This window comes from Amphibalanus amphitrite, unplaced genomic scaffold (assembly GCF_019059575.1).
Source record: "Amphibalanus amphitrite isolate SeventyFive unplaced genomic scaffold, NRLGWU_Aamphi_draft 000007F_arrow, whole genome shotgun sequence".
NCBI lineage: Eukaryota > Metazoa > Arthropoda > Thecostraca > Balanomorpha > Balanidae > Amphibalanus > Amphibalanus amphitrite.
The window spans coordinates 592,401-608,060 of NW_024881503.1; the positions used below are offsets into that span (position 1 = coordinate 592,401).

At 48.7% G+C, this 15,660-nt stretch overlaps 1 protein-coding gene across 1 annotated transcript; it reads right to left on the reverse strand.

Moving 5' to 3' along the window:
• Positions 1-7,018: 7,018 nt before the first annotated feature.
• LOC122378419 (ras-related protein Rap-1b-like) lies at positions 7,019-15,414 on the reverse strand. The gene is made up of 4 exons (XM_043359453.1): positions 15,134-15,414; positions 11,639-11,866; positions 10,326-10,554; positions 7,019-7,716 (listed from the first exon to the last, which is right to left on the reverse strand). Exons 1-4 carry the CDS (start codon positions 15,412-15,414, stop codon positions 7,591-7,593), a joined length of 864 nt encoding a protein of 287 aa, XP_043215388.1. The 3' UTR covers positions 7,019-7,590.
• Positions 15,415-15,660: the final 246 nt, after the last annotated feature.

Genomic DNA, 15,660 nt, shown 5'->3' on the forward strand with positions numbered 1-15,660 from the left:
GCGTCGGCCGATCCCGCTTCAGCCGGCGACATCTTACCCTTAGCAGGCCTCTAACTGCCATATTTATTGTTTGATTAACTAGAAATTCACCATACATACTCACAAATGTATGTTCTTTCGTACAGTGAAAGAAAAAAAGAAAATCGGCCGGTAACTTTTTGAGTTATCGGCGTGTAAACGCAAGAGAGTCGCTCATATGGCAGATTTGACCACATTTGACCTCATTGGATCTTGAAGATATTGACCTAGGGTCATGAAATTCACACACATCAGAGTTCCCTAGGGCCCCCACCTACCCTGCAAATTTCGTCTTTCTAGCTTTAGTGGGAGCTGAGATCTTGGGGGGGGGGCGACATCCGCCCCCCCCCCCTTCCACTGGTCGTAGTACTCGCAACCCTTCCACTGCGCGTGTTAAGTTATCCTTTTCGCCAACGGAAAAAAATGATTAATTTATAGTAGGACGCCTCCATTTTCGGGTACGAAAACAGAATCGTGTTTACGTTTTTGGCTGAAGTCGACAGTAGGGCTGCAGAGTCGATTGCTTTTTGGCGACTCTGACACTGACTCCGCCTTTCAAAAATCAACTGCGACTCCGGGCAGAACTGTCGACTCTGACTCCGCAGACGTGGCAGGGCTGCGGAGTTGATGGATTTTCGGTGACTCGGACACCGACTCCGGCTCCGATTTCTAAAATCGCCTCCGACTCCGACTTCGATTCCGGTCAGAATTGTCCAGTGTTCACTCCCGACTGACTCCGCATCCCTGGTTGACAGTCAGTCTGGAGGCAAGGTCTGTTCCAGAAATCGAACCCGGGTCCTCCAGATTCCTGAACTTGGCTCGGTGGGGCTGTCGAACACGCGTCATGCCATCGGGGCATTGCAGACTAGGTGGGAATTGAATTGCCCTGCGTCTCCCCGTTTCTGAGTCATGCGGCATAAAACATGGCCAATTTAAGGTGACATGATTATGAATTGCCGTTCGAAAATACTCAGTTCCGGCACCAATAGAATATCTCATTGATGTTAATTTGAACAACTGTTGAAAGGTCATTCGAAATTAAATGAATGAACGTTTCTCCAAGGACATTCCGTACCGTACAATGTCTAGTGTTCTGTACAAATAAGGTAGGTACAGAGGACACCGTCTCTATTCCTTTGGTTGAATGTGAGGCCAGATAGGTACGAGCGTTCGCATTGATGGGAACGGGGAAACGCGCTCGCGTGTGCACATTCACCGAATAAAGAGCCACTTTCACCGCAAACTCTTATCATTCAGCATTACTGTGCTGGTGGAATGTCGCGTCACACGATTATGAAAAATGAGGCGGGCCGTGCTTTCCTACAACTGGCCCCCCGAAACTATCCATGCAAGCTGCGCCGTCGTGTCGTGCGGTACAGCATAACTTCAGGCGTCCGCAATTGTGCTGCCATCTATGTGCGAAGGATGTAACGAGAGACCTTTGTGCATGCTGTAGTCCGCACGGATACGGAGGTATATGGACGTAATTTATCATGTAACTAAATTACATGCTTGCTATTAGTTTTACCAATATTATGATATAATAATAAGGCTATAATAACTATATTAAAGGTAATATAATCGTTCCGACTAATCCGTTTCGTCGACTGCTGTGCCGGTCGTACAAATATAGTCTCTCTTGAACCTACCGCGCCACGGTGCAGCGGTGTCATCAAGCCCGAGAGAGAGAGAGAGAGAGAGAGAGAGAGAGAGAGAGAGAGAGAGAGAGAGGGGAGAGAGAGAGAGAGAGAGAGGAGACTACAAATGACCATTATTTATACTGTTATACATATACTGAGAGAAGTGCCAGCTTTCCATTTCTGTGATTTCCCCAGGGCCTATTTTAACATGTTAACTGGGGGGGGGGGGGGCAAATGCCCCCGCACTCAACAAAATTGCTCCCCAGTCGTCGAGATTTGCCCACTATAAAAATGGGCATAAAGGAACAGGGTGACAAACATACTACTGTGACTTGTTTTGCAATGGATGTCAAATGAGTCAGTCGGCAAGTAATGACCAGTGGTGGATCCAAGGGTGGGTCATATGGGTCATCACCCCCCGCCATCTTGGGGCCCTGGGACACCACCGGCCTGTCAGGGGCACCACAGGCCTGTTGGGAGCACCATCGACCTATCTAAAGCACCATAGACCTGCCAGGGGCCCCACCGACCTCGCAGGGGCACCTTGGTCCTGTCAGGGGCACCACGGGCCTGTCAGGGGCACCACGGGCCTGTCGGGGCACCACAAGTTTGTCAGGGGCACCACAGGCCTGTCAGGAGCACCATCACCATAGGTCTGCCAGGGCCACCACGGACCTGCCAGGGCCCCACCGGCCTCGCAGGGGCACCACCTTGGGCCTGTCAGGGGTACCACCACAGACCCGCCAGGGGCACCACAGGCCTATCAGAGGCACCACAGGCCTAGCAAGGGCACCACGGACCTGTTAGCGACACCACGGGCCTGTCGGGGGCACCTCAGGCTTGTCAGGGCCAAGGGACACCACAGTCCTTTCAGGGGCACCACAGGCCTGTCAGGGGCACCAGAGGCCTAGCACGGACACCACATGCTTGGCAGGGGCACCACCGGCCTCGCAGGGACACCTTGGGCCTGTTAGTGGCACCACGTGCCTGTCGGGGACACTCCAGGCTTGTCAGGAGCACCACAGTCCTGTCAGGGCCCAGGGGCACCAGCGGCCTAGCAGAGGCACCACCGGCCTAGCAGGAACACCACCGGCCTCGCAAGGGCATCATGGGCCTGTCAGGGGCACCACGGGCCTGTCGTTGGAACTTCAGGCTTGTCAGGGGCACCACAGTTCTTTCAGATGCACCGGCGGCCTAGCACCATGGCACCATGTTTGGCCGGGATCGCGATTCGGCGTGTGTCGCCTGTCATTAGTCGCGCGTTTGCAGTCTTTTCGTGGTTTCAAACGTTAACATGGGATATGATGTTGCTCCCATGCATTAGGGTGGGTGTCAAGGTCACCGGAAGGTCAGGTCAGGTCATTTGCCTTTGATGACCTCGGTTCACATTTTGGAGTTTTATAGGTTTCTAGGCTAGTTTTTGGAGCTGAATTCGAATTTAGCAACCATTTGACCGTTTACGAAGTAGTTTTGGTGCCTTCGTAACATGTTACGAAGCTGTCAGAGGCGGTTGCCACCTACTAAGAATACCCGGCAAAACCCTTACTGGTTGACCTGACCTGACCTGACCTGACCTGACCTGACCTAAATGCATGAAGACATCATCTATGATCATAACTAACATGATATTCGTGATCAGCACCCCGAAAAAACATAGCAGCCACCCTTTACGACGCTCTAACAGGTCCCCATTTTCCCGACTTTTGGGCCATTGACCTGACCTGGAAGGTCAACCGATGACCTCAGACCTAGGACCTTAAAATTGGGTATCATCGGCTTCCTTTCATCACGGGCAACACGGTCATTTTTTCTACGAAGCTCTAGCTCGATCAGGGGCGAAAAGGCAAGGGGGGAGGGTCCAACGGACCCCCCCCCCCCATATACGTTTGCAGCTGGAAAACACCAATACGGGCGAGGGTTAATGGATTATTAAATAAAATTTTCCAGGTTGCCCCCCCCCCAGTCAAATTCCCTTAACCTTCCAGGCGGTGTGGGGGGGGGCATTTTTTTGCCCCCCCCCCCTTTAGTTTTTTCGATATATCTCCAGAACCGCTGCGCCGATCGTCACCAAACTTTCAGTACCCTCCCGTGAACAGCTATTGCACATTGTGACCAAAATTTTTCCAAAGGCTATGATAGGTTGGCCGCTAATGACGTCAGAGTGCGTCATTTTTGCCATTTTCGACCCCAAAAAAAGGTTTCGCGGGAAGAGTTGTCAGGCCTACAGCTTTAGAGATACAGAAAAATGTTTTTAACATAAAAGGTGTAGAATTTACAGGGCTACAAAACTGCTATCTCAAATTTTTGAAATATTTGGATTTTGGCCCCCAAAAATCAAATTAAATATAATAACCGAAAAATACAAAAAGGTTTTTGAATTTCGAAAAACTGGAATATATGTGATAGTCCCTACCGCCTTCTATCTACATACCAAATTCGAGATCGATACCTCTTTCTTTGGCCAAGTTGTAGCGAAAAAACTGTTCATAATTGATGACGTCAAATTTTAAACTCAATTTTTAGCAATTCTAGACCTCGTAGCGCCAAACAAAGACCACCATTAGACTCCCCGTGACGAGCTGCATCGAATCAATACCCATTTTATGCAAAAATATCAACTTTGAAATTTGACCTTTTTTGACCTGACCTTGACCTGACCTCCACCCGACAGTGACCTAAACTGTACCTGATGGTCTCATAACCAACACCATTGAGTTGGAAATGAAAAATTGGCCATAAAACATGCATCGCACAACCTTAGTAAGGTTGGGTTCATGTGGTGACCCTTGGTGACCCTTGGTGACCTGACCTGTGACCTGACCTGGTATGACCAATGACCTCTAATAGCTACATATGTGCTAGACAACTGACGCCCTATCGCTGATTTCCGACAAAATGCGTTTTCCTCGGTGTTATAGCGCTTTCCATAGAAGACCCGTGAACGGTGAAACATTTTATCTTTGACCTGACCTGTGACGTCATCGGTGATCCCGAGGTCAATGAAATTTGGTTTCCTTGGACAAATTTGACAGGGCTATCGAACGCCGTTTGAATTTTCCGGATCCGTCTAGTAGTTTCGGAGATACGAGGGGGGGGCAAAAATATGCCCCTCCCCACCGCGCGGAAGGTAGCCGGGGGGCCCACCGCCTGCCGGGTTAAAATAGGCTCTGGATTTCCCTCAGCGTTCTTGCTCGTGTCTTCTGTGCTAAATTATTCACCACTGTTTGACGCTTACCGCTTAACAATATGGACATTCGGCATTCACTTACTTTCTTCAATTATTGCAATTAAAATATGTTTTATAAAGCCTGAACAGTTATCTCGTACTGTAAAGCCAGCCTGGATACTGGCTTTGACCTGTGTAAGGCGTGTAGACTACCGAACAGACTCTAAGGCACAATGGGTTTTCAGATGACTTCAATTCGTTCTTAACCCGCGCACCGACGGGGGTCTGCGCCAACTTCGCACCGACGGGGGGGGGGCGGATGACCGCCCCCCCTCGAGATCTCGAGAACGAAGCAAGATAGCGACAAGCGGTAAACGGCATCGGATACGCACGGTCAAGATCTACAATTTTTACTAAGGTCATTTTCAGGTCAGGTCAAAGATGACGTCACAGGGGTCGAAAAAGTCAAAATGGCGGCGCTGGATATGGAGAGAGTTTTTCTCGAATAACTTTCGAATTAGTCAAGATAGGAACAAACTAAGGGCATCATCGTGATCCTCTCGTCAATCCGCATCGAATGATATATATGTTGACCTCGAAAGGTCAAGGTCAAAGGTTGACCTCAGGTCACGTGACCTCGAGGTCATCATGTATATCATTCGATGCGTCTTGACGAGCTGAACACAATGAGACCATCCACGCGTCTGTATCTTGTTCCTGTACGGAGTTATTGGCCAAAAACCTTTGGTGACCTTTGATGACGTCACATGACCTCACAGCTGCCCAACAGCAAAACAGACCTCAAGGTAGTGAAGGTTGATCGTATATGAAGTCATGTATGGTATATGGGGCCATTCCCACCCGTTTTAGTGGTAAAAACAGGGAGTTGATTTTTCCCCCATTGACTTATAATGGGGAGGTCGCGATATTGACCTGACCTTAGGTCACCGACATCAAAATTCCGAGATATACAAATTGTAGCTACTAATGACCTAATAACATCCTGCGACTTTCAAAGACCTCCGACATCTACTGTAGCTCTGGCACGGTGACAAAGTTGCAAAAAAGTGACTTGAGATTGGGTCATTCAAAGTGACCTGGTGACCTGACCTTGAAAGGTAGGAGGTTCAAACTTGCACACCATGTGTAAAATTGATGAGGGAATAGTCGTACTAAATTTCGTGGCGCTACGCGCCGCGGTTTTCCCGCTATTCGCGAAAAACCTCAGGGGGGGGGGGCGGATATCCGCCCCCCCCCCGTCGGTGCGCGGGTTAATTATCCAACGTTTTCACTGGTGGCTCTGAAGCGTTATTACCCCGAATACTACATAGGTACTTGGCGTTGACTGTTATATCGAAGGGACAAACGCCATAAAAGACATCCGTGAGAGGCATTTCACAGTCCAGGGCGTGTCAATGACCGATGGCAGGCAGGTGTTCAATAACAAGCGACATCGGGATGGATCTTGGGGAGGATTGTCAATGTGGGGGCGGTTGGACACGCGCGGCGCCCGTGGACCTCTGACCAGTCAAAGGGGCTCGAGCGATCTCTCCGAGCGGTCTTTGATATTTGATCTCCGGCAATACCAGGGTGATTGAGCTATATCAGCGGCCTACTGCTGTGGGTACAGACTATGCGGACCACGATCCTTTAATCTCTCTTGATTACCCATATAGCGATGGGTTGCGGTCTCGCGTTTACCTACAACAACGGCCTATGATCAAACAGTTGGTCTCAGGTGCCTCCTAACGGCGTCGGTCCGATAAATACCAGTGGTTTGTTATTCATATGGTAGGTTACATATTCATATGGTTCATATGGTTTATGACGCGACCTAAAAACATAGTAATTTAATAATAATACCTACCTAATAATAACGGTCGTTTGATCTGCTGTGCCAAGCTATTGGTATCGGCTTTGCACTGGTGGTCCCCGATGTATTGCCACCACCTTTGATTTCATGAGTGACTTAGATACCTAATCGTACCACGTCAACGGCAGTTGATGCACTGAAAAACGTTCAGCCGTACAGTACACAACTTGGAAGCAGTGGGGCGTAGGATCGTGGACGACTTGGTGATTGGTTTGTTATTTCGGTACGGATTTGTCGTTTTTATCAACCTCGAGTGCGCCATTTCTCGGTACCGATCAATCCTGATAACACCATCATTCATTTATATAAATACATACCAGCAACGCATCAATGTATCTGTATTCATTTTGAACATCCCGCCGACATCGGGACATTCTGACTAGAGTTAATTCATCGCTTTTCACAACGGCTATAGCCCATCACACATCATGAGCAACTTCTCGCATTGTGTCTTCTCGCTTTGAGCTTGTGATGGCGTTCGCTGGAAAGGAGCTACCTGAGGACGATGAGCGACTTTCCAAGATATATCAGCGAGGGAATGCGCAACACCGACAGAGCCTCTATGCCCTCTATGGAGTATTTGCCCCAATTCCGTTTGCAATGCACATTTGTTATGCTCATGTAGGCATATGGATGAAATGACATGTAATCTCTGACATGGACAGTGAGAAATACTTGCCGGATGAGGCAGAATGACATCGACATCAATATGTATCTTCTGCAACACATGAGTTATCAGTTCGAAGCAAACATCTAACCACGCAGCCGTGGGCATCCACAGCAACAAGTCAAAACATCAGTGCAGTCGTCCATGGATGCACTGTTCATTGAACAATAAACACAGCTCCACAGTTCACTGTCCACAAAACTGAGCGCAGCATCTGATAAGCTCTTCACTGGATGCCGCACTCGTCCGTTTTCTGTTCTGTCGACTTTCGCTTCTTCATCGACCGTCTGCGGACGAGACTTTTGCTGCGCGGCTTCGATCTGTTGGGTTTAGTAGCCACCTTTTCGTTGTCCTGGGGAAGAACAGTGGTTAGTTAGAGCTTAACCCGCGCCGGGCCGGTGCTCTGAGATTCCGCGCCGGGCCGGGGGGGGGGGGGTCTGAACACCCCTCCCTTCTAACTCGGCTCCTGGGCCACGTAGCGACACGCGGTAAGCGGCATTCGAAAGAACGTCCAAAATAAGGACGAAAACATTTCGGTCATTTTTTGGGTCAGGTCAAAGGTCAGGTCACCAGAGGTCACCAAAGGTAAAATTTTGACTATTTCAACCTTTTGGAAACTGCCAACGGCTATCTCGGGAACCGATTGAGCTACAGCGCCGCGGAAAAGCGCATTCGATAGCCCTTTTACAGACCTTTCTGAGCAATGTTCTCAGATTTGACCTCAGGTCAACGGTTTAGCCTCCAGAGGGCAAAAACTCCAAAAATAGTCGTTTATACGAAAAGCGTTTTTTCGGCAATAACTTTTGACTCAAAAGAGCCATGACATTACTTTGGCCAGCATCGTGTTCCTCTCGTCGAGACGCGTCGAATGAACTATAAGTTGACCTTGAAAGGTCAACTTGAAAATTTGACCTCAGGTCAAGGTCATGACCTGACCGGAAAAGGTCATGTTACATACCAGTCGATCCGCAACGTCGAGCCGAACACGCACGCCTCTATCAGAAGTTATTAGCGAAAAACTGTTAGATTCTGTTCGTGACCTGAGATGACCTCGGGGACATAACGAGGGGTCACAGTTGCCATTTTCCGGTTCAGTGTCTCAATCTTACCTACATCTTGATGTTTGAGAGTGTCTAGAATAGCGTTCGTGCAAAACAGACGCTTTTCAATTTTCTCCCATTGACTTATAATGGAGAGGCCGCAAAATTGATCTGACCTTAGGTCACCGATATCAAAATTCCGAGATATACATTTTATAGATATTGTTGCTCTTATCAATCGCTGAAAGTTTCAAGGCAATCGATCGATCGGTGTAGCTATGACGAGCATTCTTATTTTTTCTGAGGTGAGGTCACTTGGCGTGACCTGGTGACCTGACCTAAGGCGACATGGGTCTGAAATTTTCACAACATGTGCGGAAAAGATGCACAAACACGTGTATCAAAAACGGTGGCGCTCCGCGCCGTCGTTTTTGAGATATCTGCGAAAAACTGCAGGGATGTTCAAACACCCCCGGCCCGGTGCGGGGGGGTCTTGTGTAAACCATGATGTCTCTGTCTGTTCGGGTTTGAGTGAACTACGAGTATACTCGTGCCGGATTGTAAGTGTGGGCCCCTTCAGTCTTTCTGAGATTATTCATGAAAGGACACCTAGCCATGAGCCAAGGATACCTAGCCACGATTTAGGCACACATCATGCGCATGAAAAAGTGCATTGACCCTTCACTCCACAAGGCGTCTTTTAGTCTTATTCCCGCCCCAGTCAGCCCCAGGGAGTTGGAGCTGGAGGTCTTTCATCAATACCAGGATATCGCGCAGGTCCCTCTCTAAGAAACAGCAATCTTTAGGTCTACCAGAATTCAATCGATCTGTTGTCCTTGGGGACGTTGAGCCCTTTGATAAGAGATAATCCAGTGAGCTTGACGTTTCATTAGAGCAAATGAAGCATCAGGGAGTAAAAATCCAATGATATGTACGCGTTTACGTTTCTAAGGAGCTGTCACCCGACCGAACTCATAGCTACCTGCTGCGTGACATTTCTTTCCGCCTGCCTTGGTACGTACCCATCCATTACGCGTCGGCTTATGCCCATCGAGCGCCTCGCTGTGCAATGTGCGTTTCATTAGCGCGAACAGGACACCCGTCGGTTTTATCAGGCGCCTTTTCTAACTGCTCGTGGCGCTACTGGAAACCCGCAGTTTTCAATACGTTGAATGGTATCTACCTACACTCCTACGCAGTGACACGCAGATAGTTGGAGGTCAATAATTCCTGAAGTGTTGGGTCTTTGGGTAGGTGGCTGGCTCTCAACGTGCGAACTTAGATTCTGCTGACCTGCCTAGTTCAGTTGCCAGGTAGTTAAATAATCAACTTCCGGCCAACTTGTCAAATTATTTTCATTTATAATATACAACATGCATATCCTTCAACTGTTGCTAACTTTCCATCAGTCGACGACATTGGGCCGTAGTTGAATTGAAATGTGGATCTTTTATTGTTACTTTTGATGCAATTGGAAACGATCTGATGGATAGAACATGGTGTTACTGAGCAGTATATTGTTATTGTTTTGTCAGATGCAATTTTATTCTCGCCTGTATTGGTGATTGGACAACCGCCAACGCATGGGCTGATCCCGGTGATCACCCCCCCCCCCCTCTAGTCCCCACCCTCCCCACTAGATTCCCCCGCCCTGCAGCCGTTCCGTCCTTTGTCGAGCTAGATCTTCTCGGTACCAAAATTCGGGGGAAATCGGGACGTGCTAGGAGTTCATGAATTCGTGACCCCATGAATCATGATGTGAGCTTTTGTTGGGTTATTTGATGCCTGATACTGAATTCGGTACCTAATTGTTTTGTTCAGTACCTAATGATGAATTTGTGCATTTAGGCTAGCTCAGTTTGATCTGTACGCATAAGCACGTTCAAAAGTACGCTGTACTCAGTGCCATATCGCCACTGACCTCGGATGTCTGGTCGCTGATGCTGGGGCTCGGCCCGTGTGCCGGGGACGACGAGCTGGAGGTGGAAGGTGGGCTCTCGCTGCGTTTTCGGGTGAGTCTGAGCGAGAGCTGACGCCAGTTGGAGGGCGGCGGCGGCGCCGGCAGCGGAATGCCACCCAGCCGCAGGTACTCGCGGAATATCTCGGCGACGTTCGTGTTGGCCAGAGCAGAACACTCGAGGAACCGGCCCCTGTCGAAGGCGAGAGACGGTGTCAGGGGAGAAATCTAGCCCTGCCGATGCCTGCAGCAACTGGGGTCACACGAGTGTCAGCAGGACAGTTCCAGACGACAACGTCGAGGAAGCATCACACAAATCTCGGTAGATGCTCGACGTAACAGTCACTTTGGAGTGAGAACACGGCTACAGGGTAAATGAGGGCTGCTTCGTGAAATAAACAATATCGCTACTTGCAGTTGCCAGTTTCTCATGAACCACACTTGCTGTGACCATAGCTGCTGCCCTGAAGCCAAGGATCGTTCCATGACGTTGGCAGGAGATGACCTAAAAGGTCTGGCTGCTGCAGTGAACAGCAGTGCTTGAATTTGTGGTGCTTCGTGCTCATTGACGTAACAACGTCGTTTAGTTAGTTGCGTTCGTGATAGAGAGGCCAATGTTATGCCTTTCAACAGCCTAGCTGGCTGTTTACATTTCCTTTAAGGCCGAGGGTTTGTGTTCAGCAGCTAAAAGTACTTTTCACTAGAATTGTTTGCCATTGAAAAACAAACTAGAGTTGTCGGACAATTTCACAAAAGTTACCTGGGATAAGTAAACACTGCAGGACTGATTTTTATTATTTCAAAGCCCGTTCTTTGTATGGAGGCTCTGTTCTCGCAGTCATACAAACACGCACACAACAGTAGGAGAGAAACATTTCTCGTTTTCAGTTCACATTTACATGCACTCAAAAACAAAGAGCACAACAAGAACCACTTATGGTATGAAATAAACATGTATTATTATTATTATTATTATAGCTGTTGATGAAGCAAGAAAAGGGTGCAAACACAATTAACATTGGAATAATGGAGCAGCATTCGGTGATAATTTTGAAGAAGTTCATTCGTTATTGATGGCCAACCTTCGAATCAATGGTTGAAGTCATACGTTTTGGATAGCATTACAAGCCCTCGACAAACATATTGAATACAACCCTACCAGTGATTTTCGTATATCGACCTTTCCACAAGCGAGAGGGTTGTCATCTTACACACTGGCTGGCATAACGCCAGCAAATGCGCACAGACAGACAGACTCCAGTGCAGCCGTTACTGACCTGTTGCGCTCCATCTTTGAGTAGAACCAGCTGGCGGCCGAGCGATGGCTGACCTGTCGGTTGATCCCTGCCATGTCACTCTTGTTCCCCACCAGCAGTGTTGGCAGCTCACGGAAGTCGTCACGCAGTCGGCGCACCTCGGTAAAACAGTCGATCGCTTGCAGGAAAGACGCGTAGCTGTCCACGCTGAACACGAGCATCAGGGCCTGCGCGTGCAGGATGGAAACCCTGCCGAACAGACAGAGAATAAACAGGCGAAGCCATCAGAGCCTGCGCGTGCAGGATGGACACCCTGCCGAACAGACAGAATAAACGGGTGAAGCCATCAGGGCCTGCGCGTGCAAGATGGACACCCTGTCGAACAGACAGAGAATAAGAGGGTGAAGCCATCAGGGCCTGCGCGTGCAGGATGGACACCCTGCCGAACAGACAGAGAATAAGAGGGTGAAGGCGGTCGCCGGTCCCTGCCCGTCCCGTCTTTATGAGAGCCTGGCGTAAGGCAGAGAGGGAGAGAGGGAAAGGAGGGGAGATTATGTATTACATTATATGTATGCTTAGATTCTGGAAGCATTAGCACTGTAGGCATCTCCCTAGGTTTTGTTTGCATACAATTCCTTCGAAATATTTGCTTCAGAGCGTCGCTCCTCTAGGTCGCCTCCTGAAGCATTGGTGTCGCTCACAACAATGCATGACGTATGTGTTTCATTTCAAGTGCGATTATTTAAGCCTGTCTGATCGTTTAAGCGGAGAGGCCAAATCTGCCAAGGGGTCTCACCTTTACTTTAGGGGCCCCAGCGGTAACCTACTTAGCCCACATCCGGGTGCGGCTCCTAGTAAGCTTCGCCCGCATAAATAAATTAGTACGGCTCTGGACGTGCAATAGTAATGAATAGAAAGTCAAAAAGTAAAGCCAAGAGTAAAATGATGATTTTAGCCGGCTACTGGCCAGTGTTGAACGCATTGAGGACTTAGGTTATACATTCGCTTTTCAATGAGCGTTTAATTCGATAAAACAGCCTTAAATAATCGAGCTACAAACGTGTCAAAAATCATCAGTTTCTAAAAGCAACATAAAACATGCAAAGTTCATGACTGTTCACGTGGTTTAGCTACAAATTGTTGGACATTTGTGTTGTGCCCACACACGCTGTATTTGATGTCCTGTACGCATGACGATAGAGTCCGAAAGACAACGGTCGTATTTTTTTCACACCAGGCTATTTGCACCAAAGTAAGGGGGATGGATTACTTTCATTCAATATGTCCTGATACTGCCTGGGTTCTCGTTTGACTTTGCCAGAATATGAGAATCTGATACCAGACAATTTGTAAAGTTAATAGGAAACACTGCAATGTTTCACTTATATACCTACATTTCAAATAACAATCGTAACCGGGGATTCCTGACTCCTGAGCTAAATAACTATTTCACTATATCGTGGGTGCAAGCCTACACAAATGGATCGGCCCTGGCTGTCTTTCAACGAGAACCGTTGAAATGGTAGTGGACTTTTTGATACCCTACCAAAAAGACTACCACAATGTCATCATAAAACAGCCGATATGTCGCGTGTTGATAAAAAATATATGGTGGTTCTCTCAGAAGTCACCCACACTGAAACTTGCTGGGCCAGGAGCTTTCAAGCAGTGTTCGCCATGGGCCAAGCCAGCCCAATGGGCCATGGGCTGGGCTGGGCTACGGGCTGGGCTGGGCCCTCAAATATAAAGGATCGATGGGCTGTGGATGGGCTGGGCCAAGAACTGTTAAAGTGGAGTCAGGGGTTCGCAACTGAGACAAAAACTATAACTACATAGCTTATTACTGTGCAAGGCTAAAAAACGAGTTACTAAAGCACGTATGCAATGTGCATTGTGCATGCTGCTCGCGAAAGATTGTTTCTTTGCTACCTTTGGATACCTGTATGGTGTCAATAATTTTTAATCCATTCATTTTTGACGGGCTGGGCCGGGCTGGGCCTTGACGCTTTTACTATGAATGGGCTCGGGCTGGGCCGGGCTGTGAACCCATGGGCCTGGGCTGGGCTGGACTGGGATTTTGCGGCCCGTGGCGAACACTGCTTTCAAGCCCAATGTAAGTTGTTCTTGCAGACGCAAGAAAAGGCCGAATCGCAATACTTCGGGTGTTATAACAGACGATTCTCTGCTAAACAGCCTGGACGCCGGCGACTCCAAGCAGTCCAAGATGCATCCCCGGATTTTTGTTGCGTGCGTCAGCAGAAAGGGAGCCACGTGCGATTGGCTTACGAGTTAAAGTGGCGTGCGTTACTGGACGAAAGTAAACGTTCAACAATTCTGAGTGAACTGTCCAAATATCCCGAGAATACAGTGCATTATGGCTTTTCACTTTTTGTCACATCTAGTAAAATACCCGGTAGTTACAGATATACATAAAGTTTTTCTTGAATTGACTGTTTAATGTATATAAAAGTCTTAGACAAAAAGAAATAATGGGCGAAACCAGCTAGACAAGCCGTTTTGTTCGGTAATTTTTATAGTCCAACTGGTGCAATACTCCGGCCCAGAAATAATGACACCAGATCAGAAAGGTTTTGTTTTCGCTGTTTCGGTTTATTCGATTCTGAAGTAAGTACCTACCGCAACCAGATGGCCCCTGAAAATAGTACCTAAGCCGCATTGTCACCAAAATGATCGAGCGATTTGGTCGCACTGTAATCGACACAGTGGGCGTGTTGATTTGCGCTGGTAGATGGAGCTCGCATCAGGCGGAAGAGCCCTGGGAAGAGCCCGTGAAACCACTGTGCGACCCTCCGCAGCACGCCTGTGTTCCTCCCTGTGTAATGCTTTCCTCTCGAACGGATGTGGGCAGTAGTCCGGAATGATTGGCTGGCGGCGCCTGTTACATGTGGCATAAATCTCTTGAAGGATGTTCGACTGAGAGGCGATAGCTCGCCCGATCAGCAGTGGGCTGGTATTCACTTAAAGGTGTCGCAATGTGGCAGGCGAAGAAATATCGCGGCTTGGCGAAAATCGCATCAGTTATCTGTTTCCGTTCATAGACAGCGCAGACGGCGACAAATGTTAACAGTGAAAATAGAACAGAGGAATACAACCGGAACCGGAGTGACTACAGGGCACCATCTGGTGGCTGTGATATCCCGAACCAGTCTCACTTAGAAGCAGTTATGCATGCATAGTCTACCCCTTATTCTTTCATATTATGACCTGTCGCCATAAAAAAGTAAGTAGACCAAATGTCAGCCCAATAAAATAAAATAAAAAATACATGTAAAAGAGTGGGTTGGACCGGGTTCTGCCAAACACGTCAGCGTGCACAAAGGACTATTCACAATTGCATTGTAATAGTTACCTCGTGTAAAACTCTACACACGATTTACTACCAACCGACTTTTACACAGAATATGATTTCCCGGTGTCCACTGAACCTCATCAGATCTCAGCTGATGTCTGTCATGCTGCTAATATAGCTTATGGGGCTTCGCCGTGGTCACTGACCTGCGCATCGCCGGGAAACTGTTGTCGCCACACGTATCCAGTATATCCACTCGGAGTCTCGTGGCGCCCATGTGATAGCTGCGCGAGTACTGGTCCTCCAGGGTGGGCCGGTAGCGTTCGTCGAACTCGCCGTATAGGAAGCGGCGGCAGATGGAGGTCTTGCCGACCCGCGAGCCGCCCAGCACCAGCAGTCGCACGTGGTGGCCGGAGTCGGCCGACAGCGCCACCGAGCCACAGATCAGGTCCACCAGGCACTTGATGCCGTCTTCACGACCGGGCATCTGTGGAGGGGCAGGAGCACGTGCGGAATGAGTGCCTCTAGTGCCGACGATTCCACAGAACTGGCGAGTGCTGGAGTTCTGCTAAAAACGTGAGTCACAATTGCTGTCGTCCTGCAGTCGGGCATCCTCGAGGCCTATTGCCTATTGCCAGTAGACTGCAGAATAGGCACTGACGTAGACATTGGCATCGAGACGAATGGCTAGCAATCAAACGGTCATGATATCCCATTTCGTGCTTCGAACACC